Genomic DNA, 19,256 nt, shown 5'->3' on the forward strand with positions numbered 1-19,256 from the left:
TCTTGTTAGTCAGTGTATCTCTTTAAGAGTTAAGGCAAATAAATGAATTATTTTCTCTTCTGGTATAAACTCATACTCTTCCTCTTCAGAGGATTCTATTTTCCTGTGTTTAGAAGAGTTGATTAAATGTTTTTTACTAGAAAAAAAAAGAGTATAAAAGGGGTTTGAAGTGAAAAAGTTGTATTTAATGACTATCACATTGGAGAAGGTAAGGTTGTTATTAAGTTGGTTAGCAGAGTAGTCTCAATCTTTTTGCTTCTTTGAAATTGTGAAAAACCACAGGGCTACGGTAGGGATAAGTTGTCCCAGGGACACTGACAGGACTTGGTCCTCTGCAGAGGCCAGGGTTACTGGCGTGTGTGATCTTGTTCTATGGCCAGCAGGTGAGCAGCGGTCAGAAAACTGAGGAGGCACAGGCCTGATAACATTTGCCAGTCAAGGGCACCTGATTTGGGATTCCTCCCTGAACCAAAACCCCACAGGACATGTGCTGGAACCATTTAAATGCTGAAACTTGGCTCTCTTCATAAATGGAAAGTTGCTTTAAATGGACACTACTGATGGATTTCAGAACATACCTGCATTCAACAGTTTGAGTATTTGAACTGAGAATCAGAACTTTGGGGTTTGGTTTGCCAGACCCAGCCAGGCTTGGCTTTACAACTTGAGGAATGTCAGCAAGGATCCTACTGGTCATTTTCTAAATCTGTTACATGGAGATACTAAGCTTTACTTGTAATTTGAAATCCAAAAAGTGAATAGAAACCTGTAAACTTTACGATGCAAAGTGTTCAGAGAGCTTTAATGGAAAGGCAATTTCAAAACAGCAAATAGAATTAATAAAACCTTGCATAGTCTTAAATTTTAGAAATATTTTCTAAGCATTTTATCTTTTACCTGATTTTTTTTTTATCTCAGCCTCCAATTCCCATATTTGAGATGTGATACAATTTTAAATGTTTCCCATGGAATCCACATGTAGGCCTAAAAAAATCAGTATCTGGGTTGTTTATAATAGAAAAACTCTCTTTAAAATAAGTTTCTGACAATAAATAACCAATCAAATTAAGTGTTCTCAGAGCGAGTGATTTCTCCTCTTAAAGTCTTACTGTAACATTTTTGAGTTGCTTAGGAGAGTGGAAAAGGCACTGGGTTAAGCAGGTTACTTGAGTTGTGTCCGGGCTCCGTGACCAGAGAGAAGAGTAGCACTATGTTACCTGTGGGTTTCTTTCACCTTCACTGTGTTGTCATGCTCGGAAGGGCAGAACTAGCATCTGCATAGGTGCCTCCTTCAAAGGTCTACTGACACATCGCCCAGTAGAAAACCCATTCTTATCTGATTGAATGAGGTGATACAAATTCATTAAAATGAAGGTCAACAAATGTGACTCACAAATGAGGGGCAGTTCTCTTGACAGTTTGGACATTTCATCTGTGTTGACACAACATCCTAGCATCAGAGTACAGAGAGAAGGCAAAAATCACTGACCTTTGTCTAAAAGTGCATCAAAAGTTTACAAATGTGGCTTGTAACATGCACTGATGTGTTTTAATGTATTACCTGTTGGGTATTTTTAAAAATTTTGAAAGTGAAACATTCAAAGTTTTTTTGACTACTGAAGTTTTTAGATGAAGAACTTACACAGCTGGGAAGAAAATGGATTTTACAATCAGATGAACCTGAGTTCAAATTTTAATTCAGTTATGCACGAGTTTGGTCAATTATTTAAATTCTCTGAAGTTCAGTTACTCATGTGTAAAATGGGGGCAATAATACCTTATACTTTGGAGAACTACACAGATTAGAAATAACATAGGTAAATCACTTGGCACGTCATAAGCACTCGATAGCTATGATAGCTATAAGCAACATTTTAAGAGTAAAATGTGTTTTTCTTCCAATGTCTTATTGGTATGCTAGGGCTACGTAGCAGAGATTATAGGGATAGCTGTGACGGCCACCTGCTAGCTCACTCTGCATGCCTAGCCTTGCTACTTATTTCATGGATGAATAAATGTCAGTGCAAATAAATATTTAGGCTAAGAAATTATAACGACAGTGCATTCAGTTGACACAGTTTACTGTGTATCAAAAAGAAACATGGAATTAGAGACGTTTTCAATATTCAGCTCATCAAAAGAGTTACAGTAATTAGTAAATCTACCCATTTTCACAACCAGCTGCACATCAGATCTATGTACTTTAATTAGTATTTAATTTTATTAGGTTTAATATTTTAAAACTTCTTACTGACCTAGATTTTTTATCAAAGTATATGCTTTCTGTTAGCTTACACATGATTGGTCAAATCCATATCATTACTAGACATTTATTCTTGTACAATTTAGCTATTTATATGCTAACACTTTTCTTAGATTAATAAATTTTCAACCTGTGTTTGACACTCCCAGCACTGGCAATCCAGATCTGATGCTTTACAGAGGTTCATGGAACAAGAAAATACATGTCCGAGACTATATAAAATAAGTCTAAACTGAACATTCAGAAGAAACAAAAATATAAATAAATGTTGGTCTTTTCCATTACGGATGAATTGAAATACATCATTAATAAAATATATACACTTTGCAATATTAACTCAGACCTGAAACAAAGTAAGTTGAGGTAAGGGGTATCAAAACGTAAAGATATATAATACAACGAGACTAATAATGTCTCATCTAAATGATTGAAGGCATGCTTAATAAATATGGTATATTTTAAAATAGTTACTGATTTCATGTCACTTTCATCTGCTAAAAGCATAAGGTTAAATTTTCACTTTTGTGGAATTATTTAAAAAGGTATATGAGTCATTGAAAAGTTGGAAGCCCCTTTGGAACAAGTATCCTGTTAAACACATAAAAAATAGTTTCATGAGATTCTTTAGACTAAGAATATCTAGAAGGCACTAATCGTTTCAATTATCTTCTCCACCTTATATTCTTTTTAACACAAGAGGTCAATGAACAGTTCATTAAATACTGACATCAAAACATAAAACAGCACAAGTTGTGGAGGATGGCAGGTGTAAAGAAGTGATGCCAGGAAGGAAAACACTCAATGTTACTACCAGTAACAGAGACATGTAGGTTCTAATGCTTTTCCAGCATGACGGTAGAATACAGTCTATACATATCCAAACAATATCTTGTTATTAAAAGCCTCAGCAGTTTTCGCATTTCCAGTAGCAATCTGGTTTTCAAAGCCCGTCGTATTCATATCTGAATAATATTGTCTCTACAGTTATCTTTTGTTTCCTCCCTGTCATTTCCTACAAATCTCTCAAACCATTAGTGTTGGGTTTTGGGTATTCTTTCTGAAATACTTCCATGGTGAAATTTTCTGATGCCTCCATGAATTTACCTCTTTAGTGCTTCTTTACTGATTTTTATAACAATTTCTGATGACCCTATTGCACAAAACACAGTTTTTCTTTCTAATGTGTCTACTTTTAAATAAATTGGTCTCCTTCATTATAGTGGATGAAGAGATATAATAAATTTGGGTTCAAAACCTTAATGTCAATGGTAAAAATAATGGCTAAATTCTACAAGAAAACTGTAAAATAATTTCAAGATCAAAAATTCTGGAAATCAGGTTTTCAAGCCTTTTTTATTAGAAAACTTAAATTATTATCTTTTTTTTAAAGGGAGTAGCCAATATCCATTTTTGAATTTTCTCAACAAATAATAATAAAGGATAGCAAACTAGGATAAGAAAACACATTAGAAGGCAGCTTTCTACTTCATACAACTTCTAGTTACCTTTCCTATCCATTTACCTATTTCTGGTCAGCAGCAAGAACAAAAATTCTGTTTATTTTTGCCTTTTTGGGTTTTCCAAGATGAGCATCATTTACCTGAATACAAACAAAAGCTAGGGGAAACGCTTTTCTATTGGCATAGACCGAGTACATGTCTCGTGAACCAGGAAACCCTGCCTTCTATGGCTTCTTTTGTAGTTTAGAGTCCAATGGTTATACAACCAACCGAAAGTCAAACAAAATTCAAAATGACAGATTGACAACAAGTAACGGAAACACATGGAATCCCCTTGGTTGTTATTTTTTCTATTAGACAAATCCCTAGCATTCTGTAAATAAAATTATAAATACTAAAGAAATGATGACAATTTCACAATGGGGAAAGGATCATTTCTTATCATAATAAATATTTTGGTACAAATTTTAAAAAACGTAGAAAAGTTTAGTACCTTGGGGTACTTTTTTCTAATAAAACCATACCTGCTTCAGAACTTGTTTGATTATAGCTGCTAACAATGCTGTTTGGTATCACTGGAGTGGAGGACGTTGAAATTCTTGACTGAGGTGGATTGGGATGTAATGAATTTCCTAAAGCCATGCCCGACTGACTGAGCATCCCACAGTTCCCGCTAGCCTGAATCTGATTTATTAAACCTGCAAGATGGTGGTTTGGGACTGGGCTGTTACTGTGAACAAAGTTAGTGTTTGCATTGTGGCAGTGCACGGCTTCCCCTCTCAAAGGTATGTTCTGTGTCAGTGAATTCTGAAGAGCACTGGAGTTCATATTGGGATCTGTAAAATGCAGCTGGTTAGCAGAGCAAGGCAAAGCAGTATTTGAGCCCCCACAACCCGGGGTACTATTGCTACTCAAGTGAGAGCTTTGACAACTCATAGACTGTAGTAACTGAGACATTGAACTGATGGGAAATGAACCCTGACCCTGCTTTCTTAGCAAGTCGGGTCCAGGTTTAGGAACTGCAGAACTATCCATTTGAGACTGTCTGAGCAAACTCAACACTGTGGTAGGTGGCTGTTTTCTTTTCCGCAATGAGTCTTTTTGCTGAGACATCAGCTTATCTCTTAGTGCTGCTCGACCACTTTGCCCTTCCCCTGTTGGGAGAAGCATGTTGGCAGTAGGAGTGAACATGGTGTTTAAAGTGCTATGTCCTTCAGTGTTGCCACTGCCAGCAACAGCTCCAGAATTGCTACTGCTGCTACAGTTGTTACCAGCAAGTTTGTTTTGATTTGCTAGCTGTGCTTTGGCTGCTGCTGAGAGTAAACTACTTGCTGGAAAGGAGGCAGCATTGTGCTGGTTCAAGATCTGATTTAAAGGCATTCCCAGCAAACCAGGCTGACTCTTTATGGAACCACTTCCGGCAGATGCAGTCGGAAAAGCTGCACTGCTTGGGGAATTTAGTACATTACTCATTCCAGCAATTAATGGGTTAGGGATATCCTTGTACTGATGGTGTCCATCGGACTTGGTAGAAGGGCTTGATGGCATTGATGGCCTTGGGGACCCTATTGTTGACCTTGGTGACCTGGGTGGAACCTTAATACCACTACAAGTGGCCTGGGGTCCTAGAGGTGGCATCATGAAATTTCCGTGATCTGATGATGTGGAAGATGAGCGTGATCTTTGGGGCGATGCCTCAATCCTTCCAATTCCAGTCCCCATCATGTGCACTGGGGATGTCACTGGAGAAGGGGACAGGGAGGTTGAAGCTGAATGCTGAACTCTTTGTATATGACTCCCATGATTCATATGACCAGGTTTTACGGTTGGCAAAGGGAGATTACTTGGCAAAGGAACAACAGCAGGAGGCATGCTTACATTCATCACAGGTACCTGAGAGTGGACATTTGAATGGAAACTAGTTGGATTAATGATAACAGGGTTCTGATTCACCGGTTTACTGGGAATAGGGTCAAGAATGCCAAGTGGATCTTTCTCGGATGTTAATGGCTTTTTCTGAAGAGCACAAGAAGGTGGAGGAGGGGGAGGTGGGCCTTGGGGTGGTTTGTGGTGGAACATTGCTCGTGGTATTTCCATATTAGTTGAAAAATTACACATTGGTTTTTTCATTACTGGACTCTTTGTAGTCAAGGTTGGGGAAAGAGGTATATTAGTCCTTCCAGCCATTGCACAGGATGACTGTACGGGAGAACCGTGTAGCATTACTGAAGGTGGAGAAAGAGGAGTCCTATTTAGATGAATAGGACTAGAATTGGGAGCTCCATGAAAACCAGGATTATTTCTTGGGAAAACATCAGGGCTTCCAAGTGGGTCAGTCCTTGGAGAGATTGAGCCATCTCCATATATCTGGGAACCTGACGATGCTGGGCTGGGGAGGCCTCCATGGCTGCCACGGAATGGAGATTTCTGTCCGTGTTCACTGCTGCCCAGTCTCTGCCGGGGGTAGATGGGGTGGAGTTCTTGTTGCTGGCTTCCAGGCAGTTCTTGTACATATAGCCTTCCCATGGCATTGGATGATCCAATCATTAACTTGAAAGGATTCTTACATTCAGGCATTACAGAATTTGTAATTCCTTCATGCGACTTATTTCTTATAGATCTTGGAGTTGCTGCCCGAGAAGGTACTACTGGAGTTGCATCTGGTGTGAAAGAGAGAGAGAGAAAAAAAGAATTCTGTTAGTAGTCTCAATTCTTTTGTGTTGGCATGGGGGAGGGAAGGAAAGGAGGAAATGAGGAAGGGAGGGCATCTGGAAATAGAAATTTTCAAAAAGAAGCTGTGACTCTATGCGATTAAAAAAAAGTTCTGTACTCTAAAATAAACTTTGATGGAAAAAAAAATGCACATTATTCTCACTTAGTTGACCAAAAGTTCTCAATAACTGCTCATTGTGCTTGTTTACTTCTTATCTGTTGAGAAAGGATGGGGATCTGAATCAGTACATACTGACATTAGCCATCCTAATAATATTTATAATGTGAAGACTCAAGATTGACAGCCCATACAGAAATGGCAATGTTACTATCTTGTTGGATTTGAATTTTTTAAGAACAGGGTTACATCAGAAAATTAAAATCTGCATAGCATAGTTTCTTATAATTTAAATGCACGGCCATTTTCACCAGAAAGTGTGTTACCCTATAAATCTTTCTGTTTCCTTACTGAAACTTCCTCAGGACAGCTACAAAAACTCTTCCTTATCTCACCATTTTTACTGTGAGAACAAAAGAGTCTTAATTTTTGTGAATTAAGTGGATGGGGTTTTGAATCTTTTAAAATGGGAGTGATAACAATAGTGAGGGCAGTGATACTGCAATCACGCTTAACTTCAGCAAGTCTGTAACACTATCCAACACTGCAATTTCTTTGCCCTTGATCAGCCATTACTGTAAAAACAGCCTTAGTCAACCAACTTAGGCAAAACATTGCAATTCTTTTACTAGGCTGGAATTCCTATGCAAAATTTACTCAGAATGCTAAAATCTTCAGTACTGGGTTCCAATCGAGTATTCTCTTTTTGCAGAAAGCATCGCTCCCTCTCTGGCTTTTTGGAATCCCTTCAGTTCCTTTGGAGATCTGACAGAATATAGGCAACAAAAGCAAGCTGGCTCATCACACAGAATTTTCATTTTATCATGTCCGAAGTCTAAGTTTAAGTTTTTTAGACCCTAAGGATGTTTAACTATTTATAAAGTTGTGCCTTTTAAAACAGAGATGGCAAATAAAATCAGTTTCGTATGCCAATTCCCATCAACTGGTGGTGGCTGCTTAGAGAGCTATGTAGAAAGATGTCGAACTCCAGCTGGGCTCTGTGAGAAAATGCCAATGAGTCTTACAGGCACAGGAGATGAAAGTGGTCCCATGTATACCATAAACTGGCCACCCCAATTCCGAGACTTGCAATATATTAGCAAGTATACTTGGATCCGCTTGCAATTAGAGGTATCTTTACTTAAATGGATAACTGTAGACTTAAGATAAATACCCTTTTCCTGTCTGCTAGATCATATATAGGTCACATTACATCATAACAATTTCTAAGACTGTGGTTATCAATCTGGGGTAAAGCGAAGACTAGGCAGGGTATATTAAAGAAATAAGAGAATGCAGTGAACATATAGTTTTCTTGGAAAAGTGGGCTTTCTATTTCTAGTATGGTAGAGATTATTTGATACAGTGGTTTCTGCATATAATATATGAAAAGTTGAGAACTAATGATATAAGAGAATTGCAGCCGATAAAGTCAACTTATTTTCTTGTTAAAGACAGAATTTTAAGGTTTATAATTAAAGGAATAAAATACGAAAAATACTTGGAGCATTGCACATAGCATCTAGTGAGAACACAGGTGTCTGTATTAACATCACTAGCATTATTATGTGATTAACTGTGTCTTCTTTAGTAACAAAACCACTGAGTTGGGTCTGTTCTGGGTGTTTATACAGTGTACAGTTTATACAATATACAGACGTTGGCATCCTTATATTCAACAGAATTTAGAAAACAGCTGTGGTTTAGAAAGGATGTCTTCCATACCTGGGGAAAAATAGTTACCATCTTTAAAATGACAGGAATACTGAATAAACAAACAAAAGTCATGCTGATGTTATGTTACGTTTAGGAATTAAGTAGTATAAGAATTGGCAAATAGAAATGCCAGGCACTCATCAAGTGTTTTCATGTACACTCAAGTAGACCTTTCAAAAGAATAAACAGAAACCAAATATACCCTTATGCATGCAAAATAAAGAGAAATGTAAACTACTATGAGTCTTCTTAACTTTTAATTACTTAAATCCCAACCCCATAATATAGTTCAATATTAGGAATTTGAAATAAACACTATGTCTGAAGCTAGTGAAAGAATAGCAACTAATCCAATAAAGCATATCATTTTTTAAAAGCAGAGGTTTTAGGTTTTTTAAAAAATGTTTGTTTATTTTGAGAGAGAGAGAGAGTGAGCAAGCAGGGGCAAGGCAGAGAGGAGGGAAAGAGAGAGAATTCCAAGCAGGCTCCATGCTGCCAGTACAGAGCCCGATGTGGGGCTCAGTGTCATGAACCATGTGATTATGACCTGAGCCGAAATCAAGAGTGGGACCCTTAACTGACTGAGCCATCCAGGCACCCCATAAAGCATATCGTTTTAAAAGCGGATGGAGATACACCTCTTATACCTGTACTAGTTAAAGATTTACGTTTAATTTCAATAATGAAATTTGTATGTATAGGGTATGACAAAGGACCTAGATCAAGATACTACTAGGGTCAGGGGCGCCTGGGTGGCTCAGTCGGTTAAGTGGCCAACTTGGGTTCAGGTCATGATCTCGCGGTCCGTGAGTTCTGTGCTGACCGCTCAGAGCCTGGAGCCTGTTTCGGATTCTGTGTCTCCCTCTCTCTGATCCTCCCCCATTCATGATCTGTCTCTCTCTGTCTCAAAAATAAATAAACGTTAAAAAAAATTAAAAAAAAAAGATACTACTAGGGTCATTAAAAAAGCAACGAGGCAGACTTTGTAGAAAGAGGTAAAATTGATATAATGTGATATGAGAGCAGCAGCAGATATATGCAGGGTGATATGCAAAAATGAGAACAGTTATATCAAGGTGGCAAGATAATGGTATACTTCAAATAATTTATTACTATTAAATAGGTCTTTTAATTTTTGCAATATCTTTTAGTTTAAGAAAATGTAGCTCATTAAGAGAAAAAAAAATTCCTAATTTTTTTTTCTTACATACCTTTGTGGAGCAATTTTTTTCTGATCATTCCTGTTAAAGTTCAAAGGTTAGAGGGTTCTTGAAGAAGAGATCTCTGCTAATAACTGCCAAATTTGTCTCTTCCTACTCTCTTCACATGAGTTCTAAGTGTGAATCTTTAATTACCTGTATGATGTCACAAGTGTTCCTCTTTGTATCTAAAGCTGTCAGTAATTTGGTCCCAACTTACTTATGCAGGTTTAATCTTCCACTCAAGTCAGACTAGTTTCTACATCGTCTCTTAATTACGCACCACTCATCCTGAATAAGAATTTTCTTATTTCCCTCATATGTCCAAATCTTACCATTTTCCAGGGCTAAAGATTTCTCTGATCACTGCAGGTTATACGTATCATCCCTAATTTTCAGAACTCTGCAGAACAATGTATAATTTGCCTTCATAAACAAATGCTTTGGTGCTCAGCCATATTTTATCTTGAAATATCATTCAAAATATTGTAATATTTTGGAAGGAGTTCATATCCTAGCCCATACAAAAAAAAAGTTCCTCAGTCTCGAAGTATAATTCCACAAACTACATATTAGTTATAAAGGGAAGAGTTACCTTAACAACAGAGAAATTGGATATACCTAACTTTATCCAAGCACTCGAACTTAATGTCATCAATATGGGATAAACTGACATATGTGCTTTCTAATCAGGACATAACCTTACCTATGCAGTATTTCTACCAAACTGTGTTTAACCTGAGTATGAATAAATATCTGGAAACAATCAGGCATATCTGAAATGAGAAACACCTGTAAAACTGACCCAGACTCTTCAAAAATAGATTTCAAAAGACTGGGAAATTGGTGTAGATTAAAGAAGTGTAAAAAGTTAATGCAGTTGTACAATCTTTGATTGCATCCTGGGTTTAAAAAACTGTAAGAAATTATTAGGACAACTGGAGCAGTTAGAATATACACAGCATTTTAGATAATAATATTATCATCAGTGTTAAATTTTTTGAATGTGATAATTAGATTGTGGCTTATATAGGAGAACATCCATGTGTTTTGAAATCTTTAGAGATGAACTGTCAGAATAATTGCAACTTTTGCCACAAAATGTTAATTGTTGAATCTGAGCAAAGGGTATATGAGTGCTTGGTGAACTGTTCATGTAATTTTTCTGCACGTTTTAAATTAAAAAAAAAATAAAAGCGTGTGTGTGTGTGTGTGTGTGTGTGTGTGTGTGTGTGTTTGGTGGAGGTATAAAAAGTTCCTGACAAAGTGACTTCTCTTAGTAGGTGTTCAATAAATAGCTATTCAGTGACTGAAAGAACAACACTCTGGATGATATTGCTACTTGTGGGGGAGGACTTGAAACCACATCCATTCCAGCTCTAGCAAAAAGGTGACTTTTGTTTCCTAAAAACCGATGGCACCTTCTATTTTGTGAGCTCAGCTCTACATACTTGCACAGCATTTGGATGTGCTAATTGGTGTTTATTCTGCTCAGTTAACTCAAGGATTTAAATAGGAAATGTGGGGAAACAACTTTGTAGGAATTTTTCAGAACTAATTTGCTATCTGTAAAAAAAAATGATAAAACACAGACAACTTTAGAAGCACTGTGTATGTTTTAAAAGGGGACTCAGAAAATGCTTCGCAAAGTGATTTCCAGTGACTCTTCTGGGAGAGAAGTTGCAGAGGCAAATTTCTAAACCCTTCACCGTATTACATACTTGTTCCTCCCCCAGGACTGGTGAGCACCAGAGAAGGATGTGGGGCTTCCATGCTCTTATGAAGTGTGGCCACTGCAATGATTTTTCTTTTATGTATGCATAGTTTTGTGACATCTTCATCTGCTTTAACATCTTCTGCGGTTCTCTGTTTCACAGCAGCTCCAGGATCGAAATTAAACACCTGGAAAAAGCACAGCCTCTGTTAGAATATGTCTGTAAAAACATCAGATTAAAAAAAATCTTATCATCAAAAAAAAAAGTTTTGCATAGATTAGGGCATATATCTGAATAAAAGTGTCTTAAGTTTTTAAATTTAAGAAAAACAGTTTTATATATAATAGAATAAATACTTCTGCTGGACTCATGGTTTTTAGTGATAAAGTAAATAATGAAAATTATCCTAGTTCTAAGATAGCCAACGTAAGTATATGGAAAGGTATTAATACCTGATAATATTTTTAATTTTAGATATTTCCTGATGTTATAACAGTACAAAAACAGATGAGGTATAGTTAAAAAACAACAACAACAACAACCCTAAAAGCTGACGTTTCTACATGCTAGCTTTTTCTTTGGCTTTATTTAATTACTATATTAATATTACTTTTTCATGGATTTAAAAAGTCCATTACTCTATTTTTAAAAAATCTTACTTGCTGTGTATATATTGATAGGCTGTTTCCAATGCGTTGTGGCGGTATGTGTGTGTGGAATGAGGTGACACAAATAAAAGGAAAAAGTGGTCTATTAATCTTTAGTTCTAAAATTAGCACATAATAGATATTCAGAGAACAATGTCCTGTTTCTATTCTACTCTAAAATAATACTTTGTCATTAAAAATAACTATTTTTTTTACCTTGCAAAGGACTAAAACAGTTTTACTTTTGGCTCAGAGGGGCAGCTTTGCAATTTTAAAAGTATTTGTGGCAGATTTATCAACACTCATGCAAAAAATAATATTGCAGATTGAGTAGTTATAGTAAGGAAGAAAATATTGCGCTATTAAATAATGGGCATGGGTATAGCTCAAATGAAAAGGTGCTAAAAAGATTTTGGTGAAATATTTAATATGAATATAGGTTTGTCATCTTTGAAAATGACTGGGACTTGAACCATTTTCTACAATTTTAAGCATTCTAGAGTGCATGCAAAAGATATCTAATTAGATAAAGACTTTAAAATGCATATATGATTGGAGAAGTAATATACAAATGAAATGCCAGATGAGAAAAATACATGAAACACCTAAAAAAACAAAAAACAAAATGGCCAATAGATGTGTTGTGAAATGGTTACCTTGGGAAGAATAAGAGGACATTCCAAGCCACACTTGCATGTTCCGTCAGTAAGCAGGTATGTTTTAACCTGCTCCAAGCAAGATAACAAAGACCCACTGGGACTGTAAAAAAGTTAAAAAAAAAAAATCAGGAAATAATTCTGACTGCACATATTATGTGAAAAAAGGCATAACTTAAGTCTTACTGTCCTTCAAAAGATAACATTTTCCTATTAAGGAAAAGCATTTTCTTTGTCAATATTATGTTATCTACTAAATTACAGCTTTTAACACTATCGGTCTTTCTTCTAACCAAACTATTTCTCAGAAAAATAGAGATTTTCATAGAAAATTAAATGAAAGTATTTTGAAAACCAAGAGTGGACTAAGAATGGCAAAGAATGCTGCCCTTAAGAAAGTACAGAAACAGACAAGAGAGGAACAAGAAAACTACATGAAAGTAATCATTATTTTAAAGTAGATCTACTTTTAAAGCTGTTTGAGGAAAGACTGAAATTTAGAAACATGTTGGAAGTCAAACCAGAAAGTCATTAAGTCTACAAAAGTTGTGGCCAGCAAGTTCTTCCTTTTAATCTTGGAATCTAGAACCAAACTGTCCCAATGTTAAAAACAGATTTCTCTTTTTTTCCCCAATCCCCAAACATTTCCCTGCAATGTTTCTTTGTAGATAGATAAGTGTGGTCCAACTCAAATTGTACTGGGGAACCAAACCATTTTGGCAAGGAAAGAGGAGCAATGCAGAACTGACAAAGATCACGAACTCTGTAAGAAAACAGGGTTTTAGATGTCAGAAGGTGCTGTGTACATCTTCTGGCTGGTAATTGGGGGTAATGCTCTCAATGTTACTGCTCTGTGGGTCACAAAAGTCAGTATTTTCTGTGAATACTGATCAAGTTCAAGTCTACAGGTTAGGTACAAATTCAGATGGTAGGACAAATCTTTTGATTTGTATTTACAATGAGGGTTAGTTTAAAATGGGCAATCTGTATTAACATGTTGATTTTAATAGTATTAAATAGATATTATGCTTTGAAAACTATTATATACTTTTCATTCAAGAATAGCTTTTATTTATGACTATTTACTAAAACTTTCACTTTAGTCTTCTGATCAAATTTATCCAGAAAAAATACTCTCCATGTTGTATACAAAGCATTACTCTACTGGGGGCAGACTGCTTGCATAAAAACACAGGTAATAGTTTCATATCTATACATAAATAAGGGGCACCTGGGTGGCTCAGTCGGTTGGGTGTCTGACTTCGGCTCAGGTCATGATCTCACGGTTTGTGAGTTCGAGCCCCGCCTCAGGCTCTGTGTTGACCGCTCGAAGCCTGGAGCCTGCTTCAGACTCTGTGTCTCCCTCTCTCTCTGCTCCTCCCTCACGTATGCTCTATCTCTCTCTGTCTCTCAAAGATCAATAAATTAAAAAAATTGTTTTTATACATAAACCAGTTTTAAAATGCAATTCATATTTTATTTATGGACAGTCAAAGAAGTGACTTATGCACATAGAAAATCTCATTTAAAATCCTCAATTTTGTTGACTGAAACATTCATTTGTTTAGACAAATACTTTTTTTCAGATGATACGTAAAAAGTAATAATTCCCATATTACAGACTTGAGTTCCACCCCAGTGGTAGGGGCAATCTCATGCTTTTGAAAGTCTGGTAGTGTTGATAAAACAAGATTACCATTCAGTTGTCGTGTGAAGAATTCATGAATTTTGTGAAAAGAAACTGCCTAGCATTTTACAGTTAAAGAAAGTGTATGAACTGAATCCTAGAGGAATCTAATGGTAAAATTAAACATGAAGACAAGAATTCCTGAATTCTATTAGAGTACTCTACTCTAGACACTTAAAAACATTTCCTCTCAATCCGTCAGTTGAGTTCTTTCCTTCAGTTGTAGCTCTTTAATTAACTTTTGTGAGTAATAATTAACATAAAAAATAGCTACAAGTCTTATGGCACAGATAAAGCTCAAAAGATTGGAAGCAGGTGGGAAATTTAAGGTGTAGCCTCAATGCCACCCTGAAGCAGGAGCAGCTGGAGACTACCTAAAAATCACAAGCAAACTGCACATTGAGAAGGGAGCTACAGAAGGAGGGCTAGCTTCCTATCCATGTTTAAGTACTAATTTAACCAGTTATATATACAAACAAATAAAAAACCATGCTGACTTAATTTATTTGATGGTGTTTTACCTTATCTGACAAAGTTTGCTTCCACAATAATTCTCAGTGTATAGATTTGAATTTGGAGAACTCACACTAAAAGATAATGAAGTCTACTTACACTTGGCAAATCATGAATGAACAAGATAAATGACAGATTCCCAGACTTAACTTGGTTTCACTCAGCTCTCAGCAGTCTGAAAAGCTGATGTATCTTTCTTATGTAGTTTTATAAGATGAAGTAAAAAAATTAAATTACCAAGATTTTAGAGTCATTTGCTCTAAGATGAATATATATATGCTCCCTACAGACTAGAATAACCACAAATATAAACAACAACATTGAAATCTTGCTATATTTATAAGAAAGTATTTTTAGTAGTTTTTAATAGCATTGGCAATAGGAAACTTGGAAAAAGTTATCCCATATGTCCTTGTCCATCTTATCTACTGTGGGGTGAGCTCCACATTCTCTGCTTTCTTATACCTTCACTCCAATTAACATAGAGCACATCTATACCACTGCAGAAATACTTATGTGCAAAAGAATTTCAACAGGTAATTAAGTTTACCTCAAGAAACACCTCAAACAAAGCAAACACACCTGAGATAGAATCTGAACTGACTTTTGAGTTGTTAAGGCATGAAATTGTTTGTATTCATATCATAGAAAATACCTCATTCATATAAATACATCTTTGCACAAATGGAGAATTCCACTGAAGCTGCGATACAAATCATCACACTGAAAAAAAGAGCAGTAATGTAATGATACAATGTGATATCTTTTAAAAAGTCCTAAGCCTGTTTCTAATAGTTTTTTCATTATATCACAAAGAAAGATTTGTTATCATAAGCTTTCATACACTTACTGATAAACTACAAAATAAGTAACTTAGGTGCCACTTGTTTAATAATAAGACTAAAACTTGATCAAGGTTCAAGATGGCAGTGTAGGAAGATCCTGAGCTCAGCTCCACCCATGGACCTAATGAATCTACAACTACAACACTAAGACCTAGAAACTAGATGAACAGAATCTCCACAACAGAGGGCAGCACTGAAATGGATGGAAGAAGCAGAGAAACAGTCTCAAAAAGGAAAAGAACTCTAGGGAGGAAGTTCCATGGTTGAGAAGGATCTCAAAGGTATGATATTTGTCCCTTAAAAGCAAGAGATTTTGCTGATGTGGGTTGCCTCCATATCAGGCAGTCCAACCCTTAGATCCTACATGGGAGGGACAAGCCCCCCAAGTAGCTGGCTTTGAAAACTAACAGAGAGTATGTCTGGAAAAAACTACACAATTATAGGGAAAAAACCTGGTCTCAAAAGGCTAATGCACAGACTGACTCGGCCCAGAAACCAGAGCAAAAACACTCAATTGAAAAGCGCATAGACCATAGGTGAAGGATACCTACTTACCAATCTTGGTGAGCCTTCTGGAGAGGCAAGAGGCAGCAAGGCCTCTTCTCAAGGACTGAGACCCTGGCGACAGCCATTTCTGCTACCTCATTCTGCCATGCTGCACTGGTGGGCACTATTTTGGAATCGTTCTACTAGACCACTAATGCCAACAGGGTGTGCCCTGCTGAGAACTCTCCACAACCTTGTACCTCCACCAGGCCTTGCAGCAAGCAGGACCCTAGTTGTGCCCACTAGCATGTCCGTAGCAGTTACCCAGCGCCATACAGCCATCCAGGCCAGGAGCCAGCCCTATCCACAATTACATCCACAGCATTTGTGGCCACACTACAACAGAAGGGTAATTGCTGTCCACACAAGGGACACCCCTGTAGTAGATGGCTCTGGTGGCCAGGTAGGATTTCACTTCTGGGCCCCATAGGACATCTCATATATAAAACCACTCCTTCAAGACCGGGAGATAGCTGAAATGCCTCATACATAGAAATAAACACAGAGAGGTAGACAAAATGAGGAGACAGAGAAATATGTTCAAAAGAACAAGACAAAACCTCAGAAAAAGAACTAAACAAATAGAGATAAACAATCTATTTGATAAAGAGGTCAAAGTTAATGGTTATAAACGTGCTTACTGAACTTGGGGGAACAATGGATGAACACAGAACTTGAACAAGGAGAGAGAAAATATAAGAAAGTACCAATCAGAGCTGAAGAATATCATGACAGAACTGAAAAATACATTGGGGGAATAAAGATCAGAATAGATGTCACAGAAGAATGGATCAGCAATCTAGAAGACAGAGTAATGGAAATTGCCTAAACTGAATGACAAAAAGAAAAAATAATTTAAATAAATAAGTAAAGTTTAAGAAATCCCTGAAACAACATCAAGCATACTAACATTCTCATTACATATAGGGGTTTCATTAGTAGAAGGAAGAAATGAAAGTGTCAGAAAACTTAGTTGAAAAAATTATACTTGAAGATATTCATGACCTGGGGAAGGAAACAGACATCCAGGTTTGGGAAGGACGAGAGTCCCAAACAAGATGAATCTAGAGATCTACACCAAGACACATTATAATTAAAACGTCAAAAATTAAAGATAAAGAGAGAATCCTTAAAAAAAGCCAGAGAAAAGCAATTTAGTTACATATAAGTGAATCCCCATAAGACTATCAGTTGAATTTTCAGCAGAAAATTTTCAGGCTAGAAGGTAGTGACATGATATATTCAAAGTAGCGAAAGGAAAAAGCTTACAACCAAGGATCCTTTATCCAGCTAAGTTATCAATCAGGACTGAGGGGGAAGATAAAAATTTTCCCAGACAAGCAAAAGCTAAAGGAGTTAATCATAACTAAACTTGCTTTATAAGCACTGTTAAACTGGGCGCCTGGGTGGTTCCCTAGGTTAAGCGTCTGACTCTTGATTTCAGCTCAGGTCTGATCTCACGTTAGTGAGTTAGAGCCCTGTGTTGGGCTCTGTACTGACAGCATGGAGACTGCTTGGGACTCTCTCTCTCTTTCTCTCTTGGCCCTGTCCCCTTCTCTCTCTCTCTCTCTCTCTTTCTCTCTCTCTCAAAATAAGTAATTAAACTTAAAAAAAAAAAAAAAAGACCTATTAAAGGGAAAGTGGAAAAGGCCATGACTAGAAATAAGAAAATATATGAAAGAAAAAAATCCCACTGGTATAGGCAAACATAGAAAAGGTAGTGGATCAACCTCTTGTAAAGCTAGTATGAAGGTTAAAAGACAAAAGTAGTAAAATCAATTATATCTACAATAATGAAAAGATGCACAAAATAAAAAGATGCAAAACATGACATCAAAAACATAAAATGTGGGGAGAAGAGCAAACATGTAATGCTTTTAGAATGCTTTCAAACTTAAGCGACCACCAACTTAATATAGATTTCTGTATGTATAGGATGTTATATATGAACCTCATGGTGACCAAAAACCTAAAATAGATACACAAGAAAATAAAAAGAAAGGAATCCAAACATAAAACTAAAGAACATCATCAAATCACAGAGGAAGAGAGGAAGAGAAGAAAGGAACAGAAGAACTACAAAAAACAACCAGAAAACAATGAACATAATAGCAATAAGTACACACTTATCAATAAATGCTTTAAGTGTAAATGGACTAAGTGTTCCAATCAAAATACATAGGGTGGCTGAATGGATTAAAAGAAACAAAACAAGACCCATCTATATGCTGCCTATGAGAGATTTACTTCAGATCTAAACACACACACAGACTGAAATAAAGGGATAAAAAAAGATATTCTATGCAAATGGAAACAAAAACAAACTGGGGTAGCAATACTTATATCACACAAAATAGACTTTATAAGAAAGGCTGCAACAAGAGACAAAAAAGGAAATTTACAAAATGATAAAGGGATCAATTCAACAAGAAGACATAACATTTGTAAATATTTATTTGCCTAACATAGTAGCACCTAAATATATAAAGCAAATATTAACAGACACAAAGGGAGAAACTGACAGTAATACTATAAAAGTAGGGGACTTTAACACCCCACTTACATCAAAGGATAGATCATCCAGACAGAAAATCAATAAGGAAATACTGGCCTTAAATGACCCACTAGACCTGATGGACTTATTAGATACGTACAGAACATTCCATCTCAAGTGCACATGGAGCATCCTTCAGGATACATTGTATTTGACTGCAGAATAAGTCTCAACAAGTTTAAATCATATGAAGTACCTTTCAAACCACAACAGTATAAAACTAGAAATCAATCACAAGAAGACAAATTGAAAAACCACAAATACGTGGAGACTAAACAACATTCTACTGAACAACCAATGGCCAATGAAGAAATCAAAGAAGAAACCGAAAAATATTTTGAGATATATAAGCACAACATTCTAAAACCTACGGATGCAAAAGAAGTGTTAAAAGGGATGTTTATAATGATACAGGCCTGCTTCAAAACACAAGAAAAATTCTAAATCTTTTGAGATATATAAGCACAACATTCTAAAACCTATGGGAGGCAGCAAAAGAAGTGTTAAGAGGAATGTTTATAATGATACAGGCCTGCTTCAAGATGCAAGAAAAATTCCAAAAAAGAATTTAATCCTAAACCGAGATGAACTAGAAAAAGAAGAAACAAAACCCAAAATTAGTAGA

General features: G+C 36.3%; 1 protein-coding gene across 4 annotated transcripts in view; it reads right to left on the bottom strand.

Annotated features, from left to right (window-relative positions):
• Nucleotides 1-19,256, bottom strand: part of MBD5 (methyl-CpG binding domain protein 5) — a 448,736-nt gene that overhangs the window by 40,972 nt on the left and 388,508 nt on the right. For all 4 annotated transcript variants that reach the window (XM_047872397.1, XM_047872396.1, XM_047872398.1 and 1 more), the window contains 3 exons: nucleotides 12,487-12,589; nucleotides 11,190-11,370; nucleotides 4,248-6,383 (listed from right to left, as the gene is read on the bottom strand). In XM_047872397.1, the coding sequence (XP_047728353.1) occupies nucleotides 4,248-6,383; nucleotides 11,190-11,370; nucleotides 12,487-12,589 (2,420 nt within the window). The remainder of the gene's footprint in view (nucleotides 1-4,247; nucleotides 6,384-11,189; nucleotides 11,371-12,486; nucleotides 12,590-19,256) is intronic.

The sequence above is a fragment of the Prionailurus viverrinus genome, chromosome C1 (genome assembly GCF_022837055.1).
Source record: "Prionailurus viverrinus isolate Anna chromosome C1, UM_Priviv_1.0, whole genome shotgun sequence".
NCBI classification, from domain to species: domain Eukaryota; kingdom Metazoa; phylum Chordata; class Mammalia; order Carnivora; family Felidae; genus Prionailurus; species Prionailurus viverrinus.